This window comes from Erithacus rubecula (genome assembly GCF_903797595.1).
Source record: "Erithacus rubecula genome assembly, chromosome: 19".
NCBI classification, from domain to species: Eukaryota; Metazoa; Chordata; class Aves; order Passeriformes; family Muscicapidae; genus Erithacus; species Erithacus rubecula.
Window position 1 is genome coordinate 1973454 of NC_136671.1, and position 25611 is coordinate 1999064.

The 25611-nt window shown below is 41.5% G+C and overlaps 1 protein-coding gene across 1 annotated transcript; it reads left to right on the forward strand.

Annotated features, from left to right (window-relative positions):
• The first annotated feature begins 1088 nt into the window (after positions 1-1088).
• LOC306810306 (uncharacterized protein) lies at positions 1089-25226 on the forward strand. The gene is made up of 24 exons (XM_079322735.1): positions 1089-1223; positions 2106-2204; positions 2794-2954; positions 3416-3540; positions 3867-3996; positions 4599-4747; positions 5092-5279; positions 6273-6383; positions 6916-7017; positions 7326-7401; positions 8186-8313; positions 8643-8842; positions 9543-9621; positions 15399-15497; positions 16292-16452; positions 17007-17131; positions 18431-18560; positions 18693-18841; positions 19424-19611; positions 20653-20763; positions 20837-20938; positions 21928-22003; positions 22943-23070; positions 23799-25226. Exons 1-24 carry the CDS (start codon positions 1200-1202, stop codon positions 24003-24005), a joined length of 3048 nt encoding a protein of 1015 aa, XP_079178861.1. The 5' UTR covers positions 1089-1199; the 3' UTR covers positions 24006-25226.
• The last annotated feature ends 385 nt before the right edge of the window (positions 25227-25611 follow it).

Here is a 25611-nt window from a genome sequence, read left to right on the forward strand (position 1 = left end):
CACAGGAGGGAAAGTGTGGTAAATCATTGACACTGCCATGAAGTGTCATGGTTTGGGAATACAGGCTGAAGATGTACTTGTGAATCTGCAGTTCCAGGATCCAGGATCACACCAGTGCAACACAGGCATCCCTGAAAACAAAATCCCTCCAAGTATTGGGTGGGCTCCATACTGGGACTGAAAAAAGCAAATTTCTTGGATGGTTCAAATCCTAGGTGGGGAATGCATCTTGTCCCCTTCTTTAAGAAAATAAATAAAAATTGTACTAGTTATTTAAGGCTTGCTTTTGCCATCATACAGCACTGAACAATGGTGTGAGGCCAGATGAAAATGAGCCAGCAGTAGGAGTGTTCTAGGAGGGACACAGACAAGGAGGAAGAGGAACAGGCTCTGCAGGGACTGTTTGATCAACCAGATGTTAAAAACTGGCCACAGACTATGTTTAGGAGCCTCTCCAGAAAGGTCCAGAGCTGCCATGTGTGTCTGTCCTTTCATCCTCAGGTCAAAGAAAAGTCTTCCTTTCCCCTCTAGTTCCTCCAGCTCATCAGCTCCCTGCCCTCTGAGATGTGGCATCTTGCTGTGGCACACAGTGGGTCAGTTCCACTGGCACAGACAGGCTTCTGAAGGGCTCTGGAAAAACTCTGAGCTCCCTAAAGAACTGGGTGTTAACAGGGACACAAAATGCCAATATTCCAGTACTTCATTTCCTGCATCTGGGAAATTGTTCAAGCAATTATGAATCTTCCAGCAGGCAAGAAGAGGCATTATGGCTGAGCTACAGTTCTAAAGGGCTGTTGTAGACTGGAGGGGGGAAACCTCCCCTGCCCAAAGTGCTTTTCAGAGAGGTGGAAAGGGACTGTGCTCCATTGGAGGGAAGATGGTGGCACTGTCTGGCTCCTCACAGCAGGAACACAGAGGTTTTAGCAGTGTGAGTAAGGGTGAGTGCTCCCAATTCAACAAGGATAAACATTTACCAAATGTTGTAATCAGCTTGTGATAGCTGGGTCCTAGAATAATTAAACCAGCAAAAAGAGGCCTTGGCCAGTGTCAGGGGAGGACACAAATTGCTAAAAGCCACAGAGTTAGAAATTAACTTCTGTGCTGTGATCCCAAACTCTTATAATCTCAGTGTGGAACCCATCTCTCTCATCTGGCAGACTTGACAAGGGCTCTCAGAGCAGGCAGGGTTTCAAGGGGAAATGGCTGGTTTCCTCTCAGACCTGGTGAGTATCCAAATTCTTGTGTTCTAGCCCAGGTCACTAACAGCAGCATGATCTTTAAGATTGCAGCAGAGGGAATAATTCTTTCTTGTAATAAAAATGGGCAACAGAGCTTGGGGCAACACTGGTTGAGCAATGACTGACTAAATGACATCTGAAGAAAATACATTAGAAATGCAAAACAGTCAGAGGTTTAAAAGAAGACATGGGGAAGATAGAGAACTTAGTATTAGTGAAAAACACAAAACACAAAAAACTCTCCCACTCTACTGCTCTGCACTCTCAGGAACAATTGAGGATACTCATCAGTTTAAAGTGTGACCTGACTAAATGCCTGAAAACATATGTGCTTGTGAGAAATGCTCTGAAATTCAGTGTATGTCACAGAAACACAGCATTTCCAATAGGACTCATTCAGATGGGGCCTCTAAAAATGTCATTTCATATGGGGTTAATAAAAGTGAAACGTAAAAAAAATAAGTTTTGAGAGGACAGACTTCAGTCACCTCTGGAAAATGGTAAACACTGTCCCTGAGGAGGCAAAGGTGAAAGCAAAAAGGGATTAAAAAAAGCTGTAGCTTCTTTCTAGTACTAAGGTAAATACAAAGGCTTTTATGATTTTTGTTTTCTGTTGTTAGCAGAACTAACAGAATTTGAGAATGTATCTTTTCAGATTGCTAATAACCAGGAGAGGAACATGGCAGAATGCCCAGATTTGTATTTTAACAATTCAACAAATAAATTTTACTTGATTATTGTAAAATTCAAGATCATGTTAAAGGTTTCTTAGTCTTAGAAAAGTGAAGATACAAGGTGCTGTAAATGATCTCATGGTCTGAGAGGCGTGCTGGCATCAGGAGCTTAGGCTGTGTTTCTCTTTGGCAGGTTCAGTACAGGAGGCTGTGGCTCATGATTGTGGTGCTGGGAATTGGTGGAACCCACATCTCTGGTTTTCAGATGTCTGTGATCAACTACACTTCTCCGGTAGGCGAAGCTGAGAAAAGAAAATCCCATCTCGAGCTGCTCCTCATGGTCTTTGGCCTGACACTTTGCAGATGCTTTACAAAAGCTCTTAGCTGTTGCTATGTCAGTTTATTCCCAGCTGTTTCCAATGCCATACTGTCACTGTCAAAATTTGCAGGATTGCAAGGAGCTGTGCTCCAAAGACAATATCCCATAGAATTTTGTGGAAAAAACATATTGAGATAACTCCTTAAAGTTTATGCCACGGGGAAAGAAAAGAAAATCAAAAGTAGTTTAAAAGAGTCAGCCTTCAGCTTTTCTCTTTATATCCATTACTGGCCACAAGAACATTTGCACTTCACTATAATGGATATAAGGTCCTAATTTTTTGGTGTAGGAGAGATAGGATTCAGCACACTAAAGAGTATAATTAATGTCTGAAATATGCTTGTACACTGTTAAGTGGTATGAGAGGAAATATCAATCCTTATTTGCAAACATACAGCCACGCTTTTAATGATGACTATTAACCTATTTTTTAAATTGCAAACATCATGAAGAACCTTATGATTAGTGCCCTGGTGGAACCAAGGTGTGTTTTGTGCCCCAGTACATTCAGCAGTTCATCAATGCCACTTGGCTGGAGCGATACGGCTCAGCGCTGCCGCAGGAGACCCTGATGCTGCTCTGCTCCCTCACCGTGTCTGTGTACTGCATTGGAGGCATGGTAGGCTGTCTGTGTAGTGGGTACCTGTCTGCAAAATTCGGAAAGTAAGTACATTGCCTAGTGTCTCACTAGCCAGGGCTGCAGCAGGGGAAGCTATTAAATATTATTCAACTAACAGAAGGGATACCAGAATTTCACTGCCCCCTGCTGCTGCAGAATCTACCCAGCACATGAAACTACACCTGGGTGACTGGAGAGACAAGAACATGCAGATATTTCTGATTCCCTTGCCACAGCTTTTGTTGACATACAATTCCTGTATTTTTGCTGATATTTGACCCTGCAGGATTTTCCTTCAGCCTCACAAAGTGAATAAGAGTGAATATCTTGTTTCTCCCTTCGCATCCTCTGCAAAGACATTTTGCCTTTTCATAACCACATTTTGTTGTCCTGTAAGCAAATGGCCATGGCTTCAGTCTGTAAATCCAGAGGAAAAGAGTCAGACATGAGTCAAAGAAGGAAAAGCAAAGCATGGCTCAAACCCAGGTGCTGTTCACTCTTGCAGGAAGAAATGCCTGCTGCTCAATGATGTGGTGCTGATAGTAGCCACGCTGCTCACTGGCTTCAGCAGGACAGCCAAGGCTTTTGAGATGATCCTGGCTGGGCGCTTCCTCGAGGGCATTGCTGCTGGTAGGACTCCCCATGTTCCATGTTAGTGTGGCTTCCTTGGGGTGGATACAGAGATCTTCCTGCTGGGAGCACCCAGGAGTGCCCTGTAACCCAGTGGAACAAGGAACAGGTTGGGGAAAGGTGAGCTGTCCTTTGGCTACAAGAGGTCTTGTAGAGAGACCTGATGGATTAGCTAAACGTCTCAAAGTGAAAGGCACATTTTCAGCCCATTTTTGCAGAGGATGTATGGGAAAGGGTTCAGAAGAGAGAGGAGAGAGCTGAAAGGGAACTGGAAAGGGACCCTCTCTCTTTCCACAGCTTTAGCATCTCCTGTCTTCTCCCTTCAGGAATTCATATGAATGCCCATGTTCAGTATGCTGGAGAGATCTCACCTAAGAAGCTCCGTGGATTTATAAATGTGACCTCCACTGTGTTTCTTGCACTAGGAAAAGCTGTAGCAAGAATTCTTGGATTAAGGTGCTTGTGCTACTCTGTCTCAGCCTGTTTTATACTTATTTTTCTTCTATGTAGAAGGGAAGTGGTGTTCTCCCAGTCCTAGAAACAGACATACACCATGGGTGGGCTTTTATTTTGCTTAACTACATCAGTCAAAAAGGAGGGATCTACCCTATTTCTGAGATTTCCATGTCATTCCCCTGGAGAGAGAAAGACCTTCTTCTTTAGAAAGGATGACTCCATCTCTGGAGGTGCAGTCTCTCTGCTGAAATTAATAAGAAAAGATTGTATGTAAATACTCTTAGTAAATTTATGAGATCTAAATGTTTTGCTAATTTCTCGATAACCTCATGCAGAGGTGCAGTGTTGGTTCAGAGAGCTGTTATGTGAATGTTCTGACCTTCAGAAATTAAAAGTCTAAGAAAAATGTCAGTCTTGCAGAAGAAATAAAGTATTAGCTTATTTTCCTATTGCTAACCTAAACATCATCTATATCAATTGAACTTTTCAATGACTGTATGTATTTTGTGTCTCTTTAGCCAGCCTAGAATTTAGAAAAAACCAGTTTAGTTATAAATGGTAATTTTACTGGGCTATAAATGGATTCTAACATGCTTTCATAGAGATCTTTTAGGAACTGAAGACATGTGGAATGTGCTATTGTCCTTCCCTGGATTGGTGGCATTGATTCAACTGCTCCTTTTGCCATTCTTTCCTGAGTCCCCATCCTACCTGCTGCTGCAAAAAGAAGACAAAGCTGGTTGCTTGAAAGGTAAAATAAAACTTCAGACCTTAGTTTGTTAAATCATATCTCTTGAGAAAGTGAAGCTAACAGCAGGAATTGGCTTTTCTATTAGCCAGCTACAGATTTCTTGATAATTACATGATAAAAGTCCTCCAGACCAAGCAGAGTCATCAGAGACATTTAAGATGCTACAGCATTTTCCAGGGAAGTTTCACCATGTTCCAGTAAGTGATGTTCTTTCCAGTCCTTTGCTCAGTAACTAATGAATCAAAGCATGGACTCATCTGCAAATGTTCAGCATCATTAAAAGTTGAAAAATTATGACTGGATCAAATGATGGAGCAGTATACTTCATTCTGTCTCTTCTGTAGCCATGAAGCAACTCTGGGGAGAAGGGAATTATCACACAGAATTTGATGACTTGATGAAGGAAAAGGCTATGACAAAAGGCACCAAAATCATGAATGTACTCGAGGTGCTGAGAGAACCATCAGTGTACCCACAGCTGTGTACCATGCTCCTCCTTTTGCTGAGTCTGCAGCTCTGTGGCTTCAGTGCAGTTGAGTATGCCCTGCTTCCATGCTTGGATCTGCTGATAAGTGTCCCAAGTGCCACAATGCCAACTCACCCCTTTCCTCTGGGTCTACATTGCCCCTCCTCACACAGAGCCCCCTGCCTGGCACCTGTGGTGTCACCCCCACTGTTGTTCATAACTTTAGGGAGTTTCTCAGATGGGAACACAAGAGCTCCAGCTCAGCCTAAGTTGCTGCAAGGGCACTGCTGCCCTCATTCCCCTGGCAGTACAACCAAGGAATCTGTAGAGGAAAGGATTACAGGTATCCTAAGGCTTACAACAACCCAGTATCACTTTCTTTGGCTTCTGCAGTAGCAGATGGCCAGCAATTGCTGTTCAGTTTCATTTCATTAGAGGAAAGACATTTATCCACTCATTAACACCCTCCCAGCTGTTTCCAGGCTGAGCCCAGTGCAGCCCAGGCTGGCAGTCACTCCCTTCATGTTATCACTTGTCTTGGGGTGTCTCCCCCTAAGCACTGGCCCAGCCTGTGCTGGAGGTGGCTCATTCCAGCTGCCAGCAATGGAATTCCCTCTGCTCTCTGCTGGCAGGAGAATGGTGCCCATTCCCTCAGGCACTCTGCAGATGAGCAGCTTCTGTTTAGCAGCTGGAAAAGGGCATCAGAATCAACTGTTTGCTTGACAATGTATGGTGTGCTAAGACTGAGATTTGCTTTTCTTTTCTTGTCTTGTCCCTTTCCTTTTCTTTTTTTCAAAACAACCTTCTACCCATGTCTTACATGCAATATTCTCCTTTCAACTACTTCTCTTTCTTTTCTTTCTTTTTTTTCCCCTTACAAATCTGTTTCCTTGATTGCCATTAACCTTTCAATTTCTGACATCTGGAGCAGTTATGTTACCTCTACTATGGCCCAATAAAGTATTGCTTGTTTTCAGTGATGACTAATCTAGTTCTGAGTGATGCTGGATAAGCACATATCACATCTATTAACTGTGCTTTATTTTTCTTATTTCCCAGATCACCTTTTACACCTCAGAAATTTTTTTGACAGCCAATCTGCAGGAAAGCATAATCCCATATGTATCTCTAGGAGTTTCAGTCTGTGAACTCATCTCTATCATGTTCTGTGTAAGTCAGAGCTTCCTGGGGTTTTAAGAATTAAAGTATTCTTCCTTGAAGCAAATTAATCTTCTCCTTTTGAACCAAAGAATTTTTCTGTGCTGCTGCATAAATCCATACAGTGGTTGTTACCATCCACTGCAAATTTTGTCCCAACTTTTATTTTTTCATGTCCTAACTTTCAAATTTTGTCTCATCTTCATTCATCTTAATTTCTTATAAGAACTCCTTAAGAATTGTAACTCAAACAAAAATATGTGTACTCATTTCCATATATTTATGTATATCTATGCATTCAAATGGAGTTGCAACGTGCTTCCATTGATGGCAGAGTTTAGGAAGTAGCTGCAGTGCTGGGCAGTGATGGTAATTCATAGTGTAGAGAGTGTAGAAGGAATTCAATAAAACAATGAAGTTGGTACCAATCAGATTAGTGTTCTCTGAAGTGGAAAGGACTCGAGGAGCATGTTGATTTGTTGGATGGCTCGCAGTGGGACTTGGCCATGCTTCCAGCAATATGCAATTTTTTCCTGTTCCTCAGAGCTCCATAATCGACCGGTTTGGGCGCCGAACGCTGCTGTGTGGGGGTTACTCTCTGATGGCACTGATACTGCTGCTGCTGGAAACCAGCCTCCTGCTGAGTGTAAGCAAATCCCTCTGGGAGTGGGCCTGCAGCAGGATTCTCTGTGCAGGGCAGAGTCAGCCTCAGCTTTCATGTCCTAACCAGCAGGTCAGAATGGCTTCTAAGCTCACGTCCATAGATGTGACACCACTCGCTGCTCTGGCCTTCCACTGTGTTAAAAAAACAAAGATAAACAGGTGTAGAGAGCATCTATCACACAGCTCAGCATCATGGGCTTTTTCAAATATTGCTGTTCCTGTGCTTGCATCAGATGTGTTACAGCTACAAAATTAATTCTCATTCTCTTCTCTCCCTTTGCCTCTGTCTAGGATCGGTTTCTCTGGCTGCGTTACTGCAGTGTTATCCTCATCTTCTTGTTCATCATTGCTTATGGAATAGGACCAGGTGAGTATCACAATAAAAGCAACAGGAAAATTTGGGCCATGGGAAAAGCACAGGCCATGAATATGCATAGAAATAAAACTAGAATGTGTGAGTATATCTTTGAAAATCAGCAGTTTAATTGAGATTGAGAGAATCTCAATTTTTCATTAATTAATTACTCAAAAAACAAATTCTTTAACAAATTATATTAAATAATTCACACCCAGATGAATCAGGACCCTGTTTTCTCTCATTGGATTAAAGGTTCAAACCAAATTAATTCATGTTAATCAATTCATGAAGACTTGTTTTGCTGGGTGTGAATACTGTTCAGTGCAGCAGTACAGGTTCAGATAGCTGATCTCTGCCAAAGGGTGATTTAGGCTTTTCTAAAATAGCAGAATTTTCTCAATTTAGCTGTAAAATCCTACCGTATGAAAGAGTGACACCTGAACATAATCTGCCTCTTAGCACTGCTCTGTCCTTGCTTGTCCTCTCTTAATATCACCCTTAATCACCTACATCAGTAACACCATTCCCAAACTTATAGCTCTCTGTAAGGTAGAGGTAGAACCTCACTCACCTAAAATAAGATTTAATCTGGAAGTTCTCTGACTAAACCAGTAGTTACTGAAGTCTCCAAATTCAAATGTTCTTTAGTATTGTGAGGGTTGTGCCTGACACCTATGAATGTCTTGAAAACACAACAGAATTCCCACACTAGAGGAGCTGAGGTATCTTCTATGGGAAATGGTCAATTACAAACATGTTTATATCACTTTTTAATGTTTTTTTTTTTCCTCAGCTGGAGTTGTTATAGCTGTCATGAATGAAATCTTCACCCTCTCAACAAGGGCCTCTGCTTTTGTAATTGGTGGAATCGTCATTTGGCTGGGCCTCACCTTCACTGGAATGATTTTCCCCTTTGCTGTAGTATGTAATTTGATTCAAATATTCTCTTTGTCAGTTTAATCTGGATTTCTAGGCTGATCTCGACAGGGAGTAGGATGAAATGACTTGTAGATGATCTAAACTGTGACTCCCTTATTGCTATAGCATATGGAGGCCATTTATATAAAACACTTCCCAATATTTCAGCAGCCACCTGCTGCCCCAAGAACAGATTGAAAAGATAAATAAGTATTGTTTCTGTAAAATGAGCCCATTCCCTATTTCACAGGAACAAATCAACAAGTTTCAAAAATCTACAGGGCAAGTGCTGCCAAGGATATCACTCATCTTGTTCTATTTTTTATCTCCAGATGCTTCTTGGTCCTTTCTGCTTCCTCATCTTTATTGCTGTCCTGCTCATTTCAGCAGTTGTTATCTACATGTTCCTCCCAGAAACAAAAGGGAAGTCAATCTTTGAAATCACAGAAAAATTCAAAAACTGCCAGTTTAAGAGGAAACGTCATCAGGCTGTGGAGAGGAGTGCTGCTGAAGAAAAGACATTTTGCACCAGGCTCTGATAAACCACCAGAAATAATTTCCACTGCTCAGGGGTAACACATCAATAGTATTGCAAGTTTTTCTCCATTGCTGTAATTTTAAAACAGCAGGATTTGTATCTATGTTTCTTACTTTATAAGAAAGTTCTGAGTAGGATTAAGAGCAGGATGAAAATAGGATTAAACATAGCCATAGTCCTTGAAAACAATTTTCGTGTAATTTCTTGATGCTATCACACTGTAAAGGACTTAGCACTGATTGTGAATGCTGCACATGAACAAACACCAGGCAGAATATAAATACCAGGTAGAAGAACATCTTCTATTTCCCTGAGCTGACATCAAGTAACTGTGTGTCCTGATTGTCCCTGTGACTGTCAGGGACCAGCCTGACCCCCAGGCATTTGGTAAGAAGAGCCCTCACTTGCATCCTCTGGAGCAGACTGGTCCACTCTCCATGCACATCAGTTGCAGCAAAATCAGGAGGAAGTTCTTGTACTATATTCTGGTACCTCATGGATGGCACAAGGGTTAACAAATACACACAGTGCTGAGAGCTGAAGGAAAGAGCCCTGGAGAGAGACAGAGAGTAATATTTTGGGAGAGTGCTGAGACAGTAGATAGCTTGAAAATTCCACCCATTTTATAAAAAAGTAACTGCTCAGAAGAAAGAAGTTGTGATGGCCAGTGTGTGCTATCTGTGTGCTGCTGTAGGACACACTGCACTTTGGTGGCACACAGCCCTACAGCTCACTGCTGTGCTCCCAAACAGAGCTTTGAAGATTACAAGAAGGTTGGATCAAGAAAGAAGATAGAATTAAGTAGAAATGTAAAGTTTGTCTGTGTGGTGTTTAACCCAATGAATGTAGTAAAAAATTACAAGCCTTCCTAAAAATGGTATATTAGCATATGAAGCTCACAGTAAAGTTGGATTCTGATCACCAGTCAGTAGTGTCTGTCTCTCTCAATTATTGATACTTCCCTCCCCAAACTCTTCTACCTTTGTATATTTTTGATAAATTTGATTTTTTTTTTCCTGCCATGATTACAAATGGTATTTCATGCTTCCTCCTTAGCAGGACCATAAGTCCTTTTTTTCTGCATTTTAACCATTCTTATTTATTGCCATTGTGCTGAGGTCTGAGTTGAGTTTTAGATTGTTTAGGGAGTTTTCTATTAAAAAATTACAAATAATATACTCACTGCTTCTAAAGGAATAACCACAGAAGCTCTGATATTAAAGTGCCAGTGTGTGTTCCAGCAATTGAAATCTGATTTAGATTCCAGATTCACTCCGTTTATCAGTGCCTGTATCAACACAGGGAGCACTCATGATACTGAATGTTCCCATTCAGAGGGCTCTCTCCTGTTGAGGCACTGAAATGTTTAATCCACCCATTTTAAGTGTTGTCCAATTGCTACAAAAAGCATAAATCAACAGAAATCATACGAAGTAAACATTAACCTCAGCCTGAGAGCAGGATGGTTACTTAAGCTGAAGGTGCAGAAGAGGCATGGGAGAGAACACTTCCTCAGCCTGGCAGAGCTCTGGGATCAGCCACACTTCTGACAGATGGACAAGCTCCTCCAGAATGGTGAGTACTGCAGCTGGCAGCACCAGCTGTTGGCATTAACTTTCAGAGAACTGAGAGGTTGCCTGTTGCAATTGCCATTCCTAAATATAATGCATTACATATTTATTAAACTTTTTTTCCAAAATTATAGTGTAGGCAGGGGATAATCCTTTAAAATTAGAGCTAACATTTAAAATTTTAAAAAATCAAAAGACACAGACTTAACATTCTGGGATAAATCATCATGGAAACTTTGCAGGAAGTTTCAACTGGTTATAAAAACTAATTTTAAAAAATTAGGAATTAAATTCCTATACTTGTTAGATGGTGAGGTATTTCTGTACCATTTTTACCTGCTCACTTCCATGTCCCAGTGTGACACTATCAGGCTGCTCTCCTAGCTGCTGGTATGACAATGTTATGCAATGGTACATCTGAAAAGAAAGGTTTTGTGGCTGGTTTAGCTAATGTGAAGAAGAGCAGCAAAACTGAAATTCCAGAACTTTTATCTGCCTGATCTTTTTTCGATTTATGCTTTGCATGTTCTGCTGAGATGGTTTAAGCACCATCAATCCAGCCAATATCCTAGAAATGCAGGGACTGGGATATCACAGCTTCTTCTGAGATGAGCTTGTGCTGTTCCCTGCATGTTCAGTACCAGTGGTTGGTTGTAATGTTCTTTGTGTTGGGAACTGGTGGATCCCTCACAAGTTCCTTTGCAACTCCATGAACAAATCCTCCCCCATGATAAGAAAAGCAGATGGACTATCTTTAGGAGTAGGGTCAAAATGTAAAGGATGCATCCCAAATCAAATTGCATTTTTTTTCCATCACCTTTTCATTGCCAGCTCTTTCCACCCACTCCTCTGTGCAGAAGGATAAGAGCTCACCCAGAGCTGCCTCTGAGCAGGATACTCAGGTAACAAACACATCAGTCTCTCCACTCGAGGTGTTTCCACCATGCCCTCTTTGACAGCACAGCTTGCAGTGTTATAAAGGGAATTTTTAATGCCTGTGTCTCCTGTGTGACAGCAAGAGCAGCATGAGGCCAAATGGATTACAAATGTACCCTTTACCTTCTTCCATGGTGTTCTTTCCCAGACTGCACAGGTTTCATGGTGAAATGCAATTGCAGTGGCAGAACCTCTGCACTGTGCTGAGCAGACACTAAACCACAGAGCTGCTAACTCAATGGACAGATGGGAAAACATCCACTGGGATCAGTGCTCACTATTGGCACTGCACCACACCAGGGCTGTGTTCTGCTGTGGTAAGTTCCACCCCATGTCTCAGCTGCTTCTCTCTGATTCCCTCTCCTTGCTGGTCCTTTTGCAGGAGCTGGGGTCAGCAGCAGAGCTGGGATGCTGCAGAGGGACTGCTCATCCCTGGCACACAGCACCATGGCTGCCTTAGGAAGGAGTGCCTGGACTCCTCTGTCCCTCTCCATGGGCTCCAGCCCTGCTGCAGCTCCAGGGTCTCCTGCAGGAAGCCAGGTTGCTCCTGTTCCTCATGGCTTAGTGACCCTTTCCATCTGAAGCATTCATCCTCCCACACCACAGCAATCCAAAGTGCCAGACCTCAGGAGGCCTGATCCCCAAACACTCGCTATTGCTGCACCTCCTGCAGTTACTGACAAACCAAACAGTAGATGATTAACCTGCCAATATTAATGTTTGTGAGTCGTTCTAATCCTCTTCCAAGGCCTTTCTCTCATACTTCTGCAAGTGACATCTCAAATTATATTGACTACTCATCCTACATATCTTGCCTTCAAGAAAGAAGAAAATTTTAACTAATTTATTTCTATTGCTGTTTCACACCTAAAGACTGGAGTGCATCATGTTGCAGTAACCAAACAAACTGGAAGTCAAAACTGGAATTCAAAAGTTAAACTTTTCCTTCATTATTATCATTTTGTCATCATGTTCAAAATGCTGTAAAAGGAGGAGAAAAAAAAAAAAATAAAATTTTCTTTCTCTGATTTATTTCCAGGGAAACCTCATCTCTTTCTGCTTCCTTATCTTGACTGAGATCTTAACCAGATCAACATCTTCCTCCTTCCTCTCTCTTCCAGACACAAAGGAAAACTTGTTATAAAAATAACCAAAGAATTTAGCACATTAGATTTTAGGAAGATATCTCATTCCTTTCCAGGAAATAATTATCTTGAAGAAGTACCACCTTCACCAACTGCTCAGCAGAAAGACCATATATTAAGGTCATAAAATACTGCAAATGCTTTTTGCAGACTGCAAAACAAAGGCAAATTATTGTTTTCTATTATGGGAAAAAGTTACCAATATTTTTTCACAGACACAAGTGGAATCTTCATGAATGAGAGTCACTCTCATATCACCTTGAAAATGTGATATGAGCAGTCAGCAATCAACAAGTCATTGGAACATGAAATATGTGCTATATTAAAATCTTAGATTTCACTTAAAACGTGTTTTGTACCTAAACATTTTCTTTAGTTCCAGTCCCCACGATTTTGTTATTCAGAATTTAATTTGGAGTTTTGGATTATAACAAACCCAAATTAAATCTAAAAGAAACCACAGAGTTTCTCTCAGTGCAGAATTAAACTGCAGATGGCTTCAGTCATCCACAGTGAGCAGCTTAGTGTGGCTCAAGCTGGCTTAGAATCAAGTCTGATTTTCAGCTCTTTACACAAAACTCTTTGACACACCTCATGAAGGTGGAGTTCATGCGTTTGTCCATTTCACAGCAAGCATTTTTTATAGGTCTATTAAAAAAAGAAAAATAACTACAAGATCTCCTTAACTCAGTAATAATTCTTTAAATATGAAATTGTGCACAATTTCCAGTGTAGCAGCTTTTTCAAGAATGTAGGTGACATTTTCAACAGAAATGGTCCATTTCATTGACCTAACAAAAATACAAGAAGTAAGCTCCTAGAATGAAATTCTCCCAAAATTGCTAATAAAGTGAAATAATACCATGACTCAGAATCACCAGAAATCCCTCAAAATGTAAGAGAAATTTCACTGAGAGCTGGTGGGATTTGCTGCTATTTGAGGTCATTATTTTCAAGGGATGAATCCTTATGACATAGCCTGCCTACACCTCACAACATTTTGAGAAAAAATACATAGGGAAAGGGAAACATTAACATTTTGAAACAATAGCCAAGAGATATGCAAGTAGTTCCCATGTCTGTAAAAAATGCCAAATCATTCTAAACACTATTGGCAGCCAGGATAAACAGCATTTCTAGGCAGTTACACAGACTATAGTTGGAATTACACAAGTAACCAAGGCTTTAATATTAACATGCATTTTTTTCTCACTGATTTAGACTCACAGGATTTGCAGAGGACCCCTCTGTAAATAATTGCATTCTGTGTTTTATACACTGAAGGTACAAGTCCTGAGGGTGAGCTTGAGCATTTACTGAGTGCCTCAGAACAACCCCTTTGCCCCATTTGCCCCCACCAGGGCAGTCCCCTGGCATGAGGAGGAGGAGCAAAGGCTTTGAGGGCACGAAGAGCACAGGGCAATAACCACACATGGAAACCCCAGGCAAACCAACCCCTTTTGCTCCCTTTTTCCAAGTGCTGGCTCCACTGGAAGATACATAGAGCAAGAGTTTGGTTCCTCTGGGAATCAAAGGTGATTTATCCATGCCTGCAACACTGATTTTGGACCCATTCTGTGTCAAAGCTGAAACCTGAGGGAGTAAGGTCCTGATGATCCTATCCCAATTCATTAGGGCATATTTTCCTTCTCTGACAACTTTCATGAGCCTTAATCTCTTCTGATTTTTCAACAAACATCCCCATAAACACCAGACAACAAATACCCTTCCCCAGCACAGTCTAACTGATTCATAAGGCCAGAACAGCAAAATTAAGCTCTGAAACCTGCCTATTTTTCTTCCAATTATGATATTTGTTTTATCAAAGAATCTGAAACAGAATATCACATACTTTACTTATTAATAAATGACAATAGCTAAACCTTGTACCAGTTGCTTTTTGCTTTCTGCAGATTATGGCAGATACACATACTGAAAAAGTGTATTAAAAGTAAATAATTTTACTGTTCCTGGAAAACTATTTGGATTATTTTGCCTGAACTGTTCTAAAACCCCTCACTGCTCCCCAGATGCAGATTTTCTCTGCTTTTAAACTTTCCCCCTGAAGACTGGACTGGATGTAATTATTTCCTGAAATATTTAATCTGGCAGTGTTAACTTTGGCCAGTTGAAGTAAATGTGAGTGAGTGAAGATGAAACAGTAAAAATTTAACTCTGCTCCCTGCAGCCAAATGCCCAGTGCTGCAGCAGCAGGCAGGAGGCAGAGAGACACAAGCCTGTGATGACCAAGACACATCACAGGCTGGAGAGCCAGCCCTCAGGCAGAGATGACTGGTTTCCTATCCAACCTGGTAAGTACTTGGGGGGATATTTATATCTGGGATATTTCTGTGTGCTGCTGGAATTTCAAAGAAAACAAAATTGGTGTCTTGGTAAGAACAAGGCTCCTGTTCACTACAAGCATCTTGGAAGTGGTTCTGCCTCTGTTTTGTGGTGTTGCAGCACTTCATATGCTCTGCCATCAATCTTTTTTTTCATATTTTTATCACTATGTTAATGTCTTAAATGTTTTCATGGACTGGAAAATATTTGCTTATCTAGAAACATAATTTGATTTGCTTATCTGGTAAAAAAAGTGCATTGTTAAATACATGTAATTATTTAGAAGACAAGACAGGGCAGGCAGAGGTTTTGAGAGGCAGGGAGCAGGGCTGGATGCTAGCAGCCCTGAAATGATGTTTGTGGAAGCTGCACTTCCTTGAGTTGGAGGCAGGGAAGCCACAGGAGGATGTACATCTCACACCAGGGCAAGCAAAGGGAATATTCCCACCTGAAAATCCCCTGAACAAATGAAATGTTTCTGGAGAATGAAAGACAAATTGTGAGAACAGTCTGAACTGGCTACAACCCTAAGAAGATTTTCTTCTACTCCTGCAGGTTCAGTACCAGGGGCTCTTTCAGATGATCACTGTCCTGGGCATTGGTGGAACATTCCAGATTGGCTTCCAAATTTCTACCATCACCTACATGTCTCAGGTAGGCAAAGATGCCCATGGCACACTGGTTAATGAGAGCCCTGAGCTCCACTGCTGCCTGAGGCTGCTCCTCTGGCATTCATGTTCATTTAATCACAGGATTCTCCTCTCATTTCCCATCTACTGTCATGAAGAGCAGAGCATGTCAAAATGTTGCAGATAGAAAAGAGAGATCTGCAAGTTGTTGTTAATAGAACTGTTCCTCAGAAGACACACACTAGCTTGGGTGGCATCTGTCTCCCCTAAAATCTCATGTGCCTTCTTCAGTTGATGTTTTTATGGTTATCCATATTGACACAAAAATAGAACAAGTGAGCCATGCTCTAGGAAAATGTCTGCTTCTCTCCCCTGATCACAGATAAACTTCCATTAAGGGCACTGAAGTCTAGAGGGAAGACATTATTACATTTTATTTTCTGGTTTCAGAGCACTAAATTCTGGTTGAAAAAGTATTTAGGAATTGCACTGAACAGGCTCTGTGTAATGTGGCCTTCTTGGCAGGTATGTGAGAGAAAACCCATAACTCATTTGCAGAACTCTGTAGTACTGTTTGCCCTATTCTTTAGTACCAGTCCATGCCTCAAAATTTCAAGGCTAAAAAACCCAAAGATTGAACTTTTAATGCCAGAATGAGCACAGCACTTTCTATTATACTATGTCTTTTAGCTACTACACATTTTTATAGCCTATGTGAAGTAGTAGCTCCAGCTGAAGCACCAAAAATATTTGGTAAATATAATAAAATAAGTGACCTGTTGTCACAGGTATTGTCAGTGATCTTTTTTCCTGTCTCAGCACGTCAAGGCTTTCATTAATGAAACCTGGCTGGAGCGTTATGGCTATCCCATCCAGCAGGACAACCTCCTGTTCCTGTGGTCCATCACTGTGTCCATCTTTGGAATAGGAGGTCTCCTGGGTTCTTCAGGAAGCAGATACCTCACTGTCAAATTTGGCAAGTATGTATGTTTAAAGACCATTTGTCAATTGGATCTTAGCTTGAGGAAATGATAGTTGAGGTTTTAAATGAGACAGACTTTTAGGCTTAGTCATGGCTGTAGCACAGGCACTTAGCTGTGGTGTCAGCTGATTTTCCTGCCTCCTGCCCATGTCCTCTCTTCAGATTGGGTTCATCTCAATTAATTAATCTCTACAATAAGGAAGGCAGCACTTGGCTGGAGTCAGAACAGATTTTGAAAGTGCTACTCAAAATACAGCAGCATTGAGATCCTTGTTGGTGCTGCAGTAATGTGTTTCACAGTGGATGTTCAAGTGCAGAAAAGATTTCAAAGTTTTCCCTGCTACACAACCCAGAAGTGTTCCCAAACTCCCAGCTGCAGCCACATGCCAAGGCACATCCTGAGTTCAAAGTACCCAGTGTTGATTTTTTCCTGAACCACAAATCTGTAATTAAAAAAAAAACTACCAAGACAACTTCAGCCAATGCATGCCACTAAGTGTCATTTCCCTTTGGAGTAAAAAAAAAATAAATTTCATTTTCTTGCACTTACAGAAAGAAATGCCTCTTGTGCAACAATGTGCTCATGATAGTGGCAGCATCTATCATGGGCTGCAGTAAAATTTCCAAGTCCTTTGAGATGATTCTGGTTGGACGTTTCATGTGTGGAGTAAGTGCAGGTGGGTGACTTCTCCCACAGGTGAGTGGGAGATTTCAACACAATCTCACAAAATTTTGCACCTTTTTTTGAAGTAAATAATAAGCCTGCACTAAGAAAACAAAATGTTGAAGTCAGTGATCTTTTGTAAAAGGGTTTTCTATAATGCACTGCAATAAAGAGAATAATTATTATTGATTGATGTCAGAAATGTTTTGATACACAGGAAACAAGGGATTTTCTGAAGGAAAAATTATGTATAATATTTTCTTGAATTTAACCTGCAGTACACTTTAAAGCTAGTATTTTCATAAGGGGGAGTATTCCTTGAGGTTAGTACAAAGATCTGGGCTTAATAAAGCAAAATCACTCCTGGCAAGTAGACTACAGGCAGTAAAAACTTCCTACGCTGCAATTTTTTAGTATTTTTTCCCTACACAAAACTTGCCTTTCTATTGTTTGCATATTCACAGGGATGCTTCTTGAAGAGTTAACTTAGAAGTTAATACCTATTTTTCAAATAATCAGATTTTGTACATTGCTTCTCTGACATACAGGTGTGTTGCAGAGCTGTGGTTGTAATTTGAGAAGGGTAAGCTGTATCATGCCTCTTTCAAAAACCTGATTTTTGTTAAAGAGACTGCAATCAGAAGAGATTGCTTTGCCATCACACACAGCCAAGAGAAGAACATATTGCATTTGAAACAGATAAAATGGGCTGTGACCACCACACCAGGAAACAGCTTCTGTTCCCAGACTAGTATTTAGCATGTCTGAGTTAACAGATGTAACTGGAAGCATCAACTCTGCTGAAATCATAAAAATTATTGCTGGATGGCAGAAGATAAATACTCATGTCTCCACCTAAACCACATGGAAATCATCATTGACTATAGCACTAAATGTGATAATTTGCCATGGGCTTACCCTGCAGCTCTTTAACAGCATTATGTCAGAGAAGGTTGAGATTGTGTGGGTTAATTACAAGGGTATTAAATACTGCTAAAAAGTGTTCAGTTACTCAGCACTTGCACACCCTGTGTCCTTTAAAACATGTTAAGGCTCACAGGAGATCTTATGATGAGGCTCACCTACACCTTAAATGGAAGATTATATATTTCTTAATGTCAGGAAACTGCACTCTGCAAAAGGACCAATACTTCTGTAGTAAGAGTTAAAAAATCTGGTACTAAAAGTCTTATATGTGGGCTGAGGTGTGTGCCAGAGACAGCTGTACTCTGTAATACTTCATTATTTGCTTCTAGTTTTATGTCCAATGGTTATGTCTTCTTCTCTCTCCTAATTCTCTCTTCACCTCTAGGTCTTTGTGTTCCTCTTCATCACCAATATGTTGGAGAAATTTCCCCTAAGAAGCTACGTGGATTTGCAAACTCCACTTCCTCTTTCTTCTGGACGTTGGGAAAGGCCATAGGACAAATTACAGGACAAAGGTATCATGCAATTGTTTACCACACATTCATTTCTGGATCCCTTCCACCCTTCACTTCTTCTTCTGCTTTTCCACCCATTCCTTTGTCTCACAGCTGATGCAATGAGCTCTAACACACATTTTGTCCTGCCAGGGAGCTGCTGGGCAGCCAGACACTGTGGCCTGTGCTGATGGCCTCCTGTGGACTGCCAGCACTGGTGCAGCTGCTCACTCTTCCCTTCTTCCCAGAGTCCCCACCATACCTCCTCATGCACAAGGGAGACCAGGAAGGCTGCAAAAAAGGTAACTGAGGGCTTCAGCTTCCTGTTCTTCACTTGACTTAGAGCCATTTTGTGATGCTTGCTTTCCCCATATGGAAAGAAATAAATAGGACAAAGTTCCTCCCTGCTCATTTCCCACGTGGCTCTGTGAATATGAACTAAAATCATTATTGTTGTAGTCCCCACATAGGACACAAAACTACTTCCCTCTACATAACCTTTTGCATTTGTCTGACACCACCTGCACTGTCAGTCTGATGATTAATGCTAAATGAAGAATGAAAAATAGCTGTTTGCACTGCAGGGCTGCACTGGGCACCCCTTAGCTCTGGTTATTGGCTGTGTACCCTGCTCACACCTGAGAGAAGGAGGAAGGCTGGAAGGTGGCCCCATGGGCAGGGAGGGAGCCCTTGTGCACCCACAGGTCCCACTGTGCAGGAGGGGACCAGGGCTCTGGAACACCCCATAAGACATCTCTGCCTCTCAGCACAGCCCAGCCCATGCACACTGGGCTGCCAGACACCTGTATCACCTACTCAGAAAACTTCCCAGGGAAAAAACAGAGATGAATTAACATGGCAGGTCTCGCTCTCCTTCTTCACAGCCATAAGGCAGCTTTGGGGTGAAGGCCAACACCAAGCAGAAATTGATGACATCATGAAAGAGAAGGCAACAATGAAAAACACCAAGATCTTGAGTGTCCTGGAACTAGTGAAAGAACCATCTTTCCGTTGGCAGCTGTACATGATAGTTATTCTGACCGCCACAATTCAGCTATGTGGCATCAATGCAGTTGAGTGCATTTCCCCCTTAAAGTCCCAAGAAATCACAGCTCACAGGAGCTTCCTCCATTTTTCTTAGGCTTCTCAGACCAAACCTTGCAGTCTGCCAGCCCTTCTAGAGGACAGCAGCAGACACAAACTTGGCTGGGCCCTGTGTGACATCCCTCAGCCCAGCTCCTGGTCCCCGCTGGAGTGACCTGCCTCTGTAGTTAAGCTCATGGAATAGCCACCTTTGGGAGTCATTGCAGAGCTCCAGAGCTCACTCTTACAGATGAGCCCACTCTCTACTGGCAAAATCTCTAGTTCTATGTGACTGCTCACTGCAGCTGCTGCTATTTCTCCTCTGGCTCTTGGCACCCCTAGATGCTGGGATGGCTCACTCTGCCCTTAAAGCTAACAACAAGCACTCTCCCTGTTCTGCAGCTCCTGCAGCTCTGCTTTCCTCACAGCAGTGCTTTGCTGGGATCCTTCTGAAGTCACAGCTTTGCCATTGCCTGCATGAGCTTCATACCTCTAACACCACGATGCAGCAGCATCTATAAAGGAAAGACACAGCTGAATGTAACACAGCTTAAACTGGAATCTTTATCACCTCAGCAAATCTCCAAACATTAGCAGAGAGACTTGGAAAGATGTTTGGTTTACCCCCTCATGACTCCATAACCCATGTTCCTCTTTCTTGGGAATATCCTACAATGTTGTTTTTGGATGGGCTCTGAAAACAAGATTTACCTGGCTGTTTATGAAAGCACCTAAATCAGGAGTCTGCAAACCTAATTGCATTGTAGTAACTGGAGGTACAATTATCCCAGCAAATTTATCTTTTATCAAATTAATTAATGAATTAATTAATGAATTAATATAATGTTTTATAGTATTTTTGTCTGTTGATAAAGTGAATACTACCAAAAGAGTGCAGAATTCCAGCTCCCTCCAAAGCTGATCTGCATGCTCAGCAGCTCATATCTAGGCAGTGTCATGCAAGTTTGGGTAAGAAATCAATTATTTTCTTGTCTTACTGTTTGATGATTTTTGTTTTGTTTTTTTTCAGATTTATCTTTATACTTTTGAAGTCCTTCAGGCAGCTGGCTTTGATGAAAGAATGGCCTCCTATATGACCCTCTCTGTTGGACTGTCTGAACTCGTGGCTGCTGTGGTCTGTGTAAGTCACATGCAGGGGAGGGGGGCACACTTTGCTGTCCAGCACTGACACTGGGGTGATTTCTGTCCCTCAGAGCTCCATCATTGAGCGACTGGGCAGGAAAGTGCTCATAAGAGGAGGCTACTGGATCATGGGCTCACTGCTGGCTGCTATCACTGTCACTCTGTCCCTCCAGGTAAGGAGATTCTGCTCTGCCCATGCATTTCTGATCTAAAGCTCCCTGGCAGGACCAGCCTACTGAGAAAGGAAAGTGAGCCTTACATCAAGCTTGTCTATACATAGGATTAAACTCTCTCTTAGCAGTACTCCTGCCTTCCTCTCAAGGAACCCATGACCTTAGCCTGGAACACATAAAACACTGACTCCTGACTTTGTGGGACTGCAAACTCCAAACACCAGCCAGCACAGACACAAGACAGCCCTAGGAAAATTTATTAATGCTGTTTTTAACAAGTAAAACAAAACCCCAGGCCCTTTGTATCAGTTCCTTTGCAATTGAGCTTTGCTGCAGACAGCTGTGGAAGGCACTCTCTGTGCACAGGCTTGAGAACAGCTCACTTCTCCAGCAGTGACACCTCTGTGTCATTGCTGCAGCTTTTTCAGAAGCAAATCACCTGTGCTCTGACCCAGAGCTACTCTACAGATAAACTGCAAAACTCATCTGGAAGCAAGGTGGCAGCAGACTTCTGCTTTTGTTTCATTCATGAAAGCTCCCAAACACAGAAGAGATAAATCTTTTTTCCTCAAGCATCAAGTCTTATTTCTCCTTGACTAAGATCTAGAAAAAACTGTTTTGCAGTACCAGTTATTAAATCTATAACTTTACTACAGTTAAGAAAGATGTGATTTGTCCTTTTGTATCTCTAAGGATTGGAGGAAGAGCTATAAGGTCAGGAAGAAGGGACAGGGTGCAAAAGTTCTCTTCAGACTTTGTTTAATTGAACCCCCCCCAGATTTGCAGCTGCTCTGCACTGGCAGACCTGTGTCTGCTCACCTAGCAAAGAGCTCAGCTGCCCCATCCACAGAGCAAAGCACTCACAGCTCTCAGCTCCCACACACTGCACAATTCTCTCTTGAGGTGACAGTGTAGGAAAAGCAGGATTCCTCACCTAGGGCTGTTAGCAGTTTTTAACCAGAAGTTTGTTATGGGATATTTTTCCCCAGGACTGGTACTACTGGATGCCATACTGCAGCCTTGCTCTCATTGTCCTGTTTTCAATTGTCTTTGCTGTTGGGCCAGGTAAGTTATCAATCAAAGGAAATAAAGGAATTGAGTCAGGTGAGCTTATTAATAGGGTTAGGAAAATACTGCTTTATATTGCATAAGCAAATTCATTTAACATAATCTTGCAGTCATTTAAACACTGTGGGTCAAATTATTCATTGGACATAAAATTCAATACCATCAGGTTTGAGTTTTGCTAACAATAAGAAAAGTACACTGGAAAAATACACTGGAAAAATACAGTAAAAATAGAGCAAAAGCAGATGGATAAAACATTTTTTTAAATGCCAGGGAAAAAGAGATAAAGAAAAGCAAGAGTTGTTTTAAATTAAATGTTGTATAATGTTACATCTTATCCCACACAGACAGCAGAAAAGAAGACCTACTTTGGAGTAATTTTTTTCCTGGCATTTATTACCTGCTACTCATTAAATTTTATTTTATAAAATTCTTTGTTTTATAAAGGCTAATAATTTTTTAAATATTTGCCTTCCCATATGGCATGTTTGAATCATTTTCCTAACTCAAAACAGTTGACATCCTGTGACTTCAAAACCCAACTGAAAAGCCCAGGAAGTAAATCTGGGAAGATCACTCATTGGTAATCTAGCAGAAACCCCCTGGAAATTCACTTTAGCAATAATAATTGTCATTCCATCTTGACACATCTTTAATGAGAGGATATCAGGCTTTCTCAAGTGTCAACTACTTAATTGTTGGATGTGTAAAATTTATTTATTTTACCATTTTAATAAGCTGGTGTCCAGCAGTTTATTAGATGCCACAAATGTTTTCTTTTGTGAAAAAGAGCAACATAGTCAATGCCACTGCACAATTCTGGTGCTCATGCCAGTCCATTATAGCAGCATCTCTCAGCTGACTGTGTTAACAGCAACACCCAATCCAAATATTGAAGCCAAGGCATCAAACAAGACACAATTCCTATCCTTCCAGGTGGTGCCACAGTTTCCACCAGGGTTGAAATTTTCAAGCTGTCCTGCAGACCCTCTGCCTTTGTGATCAGCTCTGTTCTGAACTGGCTGGGAGTGTTTGTGATTGGCACCACCTTCCCCTTCATCGTGGTGAGTGCTCAGCTCTGGGGGATCAGCAGCATCCCTGGGGGTGGCAATGCTGTGTCAGGCTGCAGAGCTCTTGGCACCTGCTCTCCCACATCCACCTTTGCAACCAAAGGGCCCTGATTTGCCCAAGATGCTCATTCAGACTGAAATATTTGTCAAAGCTCAAAATGGAAAAGGAAAGGGGAAATGGAAAGAATTTCTTATCAAATTCAAAATACTTTGGGTGATGCCTTGGTGTGGCTAGACAGAATTAAAAGAATAAAGTAGGTATTTATTAAAGGCCTTCAAGGATACCCCTTGGGCAATGCAGAGTGCAAAGCCTGGCAGAGGCTACACCTGAGATGGATGATGGTCATGAGTTTCTCAGATGGATATCAGTTTGGTCCATATCAGGGGTTAATTGTCCAATTATAGCTTCAGATAATTAAATCATATTCCCCTGGTTTCTTCCCCCACCACTGACTCACTTTTCTTTGTACATTTTGGGACCTGAGGCAGATGGTGGCCTTGGTTCTCAGGCCTGGAAGGATTGTTTTGTCTGACCAAAGTACAAAGAGAGCTTAGTAACACTCTGCATAGAGCTCAGAGTTACACACTAATGAAACACAGAATCTGAAAAATGTAAAAACTTAAGGCATCATGGGAACCAAATACAAAAAATATGCCAAGAAAGTGACTAAAGCAAAGATATGCTCATCTTGATCTCTTTCCCTCTTTGTTCTTTCCTGCAGGAAAGGCTCAAGCAGTTCTGCTTCCTCATCTTTATGGTGGTACTTTTCACTTCAGGGACAATTGTCCACCTGTTCCTTCCAGAAACAAAAGGGAAATCAATAATGGAAATCACAGAAGAATTCAATAAACTAAACTTTAGAAACAAGCATATTCCAGCAACTTCAAATCATGTCACAGAGGATTATACCTTCTGCACCAGGCTTTGACTGGCTGTAAGGGGGAATTCAGTTTTTTTAAAAAAGTAGGTAAAAAAAAGACATTTGCCATTTTCTGTCTAACAAGTTGCTCCAAATGGACTGTCAGCTTTCCTATCTGTCACTTACAAGGTTCCCATTTTGACAAACCAGCTTTTTTCTCAAGCACTCCACTCTGGGCAGCTCTGAAAAGGGATAAGGGTTGATACTAACAGGACAGACTTGTGTGAACCAGGAGCATTTTGGCTTAAAGTGCTGTTGTGTAAATCTCTTCTTAACAGAGCAACTAATACACACTGAAACTACACATGTAGAATTTATAACCACTCTGCTGACCACAGAGAAAGGAAAGACCTGTGATCCTCTCTCTCTATGATTTCTGAGTATGTTTTTACAGTGCTGAAATGGGAACAGTGAAGTTCTTGGCTTGCTATCTCTGGCTAGTGTTCAATCCATAACAGATTAAAGAAAAAATTTAGTGGAATAGGAGATAAATTCTTTGTTTCTCTAGATTCAACTGAATAACCAAACCTTGCCAGGTTCCCATGCACAGTGCCATGTTGTCCTTGTGTAGTGTCTAGTTTGACAGACTTTAACCATTTCAGATTGCCTTTCAGCAGCAATGAGCTAAAAGGGCTGATGGACACAATCCAGGCACCATAAACCCCGAGCATCCACAGTCATTTTAGGTACTCTGTGCTGTCCTGCCCAGCACTGCTGTCATCTCAAGTCTGCAGCTCCTCCTCCAGGAGCAGAATTCCCACAGACAGCTCACGGGCTGTGAATCTCACAGCAGCTCAACTGCAACTTCCTCGTGTGACTTTTGGCTACCTGGAACCTGCTCACCCCAGAAGAGCTGCCTCAGACTGGAACTGATTTAATCAGAAACTTATTTTGAAACATAGAGGTCCATGGGACTTTTCTTTTCTTTAGAAGGTGTCTAATATTCTGGATGTTTCTCTCCATAAATGAGAGGCTCAGATGGCTGCAGAAGGAAAGCAATATAAGGAGGAAGAACATGACAAAAGCTAAGGCTTACTGTGAAGCACACTATACAATTTAAATTCCAGACTCTAGACTTGCACAGTGGTTTTATCTCTGCTGTTGCTTTGACTGGCACATTTACTTCAACTCAAACAAGGTTATTCAAAATAAGAATTCAATTGTTTGTCTTAACTGCTGCTTATCTTAATTGCAAACGGTAACCATAATAAAAATGGCAGATTGCCTTGTCATAAAACTTCTGGCCTCCACAAACATTTCTTTCCCCACATCATGATCTCCTCAGGGGGAGTTGATTAGAAATGATTGGAGTTTTTCATTATTTCTGTCTTTAGTACTGACACTTCAAACATCTCATTAAATATAAGTACATAAATAGAACTGTGTATCTATGAAACACAAAGTTTCCTAAAGTCAGAAAAACCAATAATTTTGTAGTGTTCTATATACATGTAATCTCCAGTCATCTGGAGACAGCTACCAATATAGATAAGAAATATAAAATTTTTGCAAAACAGAATAATTCTCTCTTCTCTACCAGTCATCCTGGAAACACCATTCCATGACCACAATCCCTGAAATCTTTGGAAACCAGAGCAGAGTGGCAGAGTGTAGC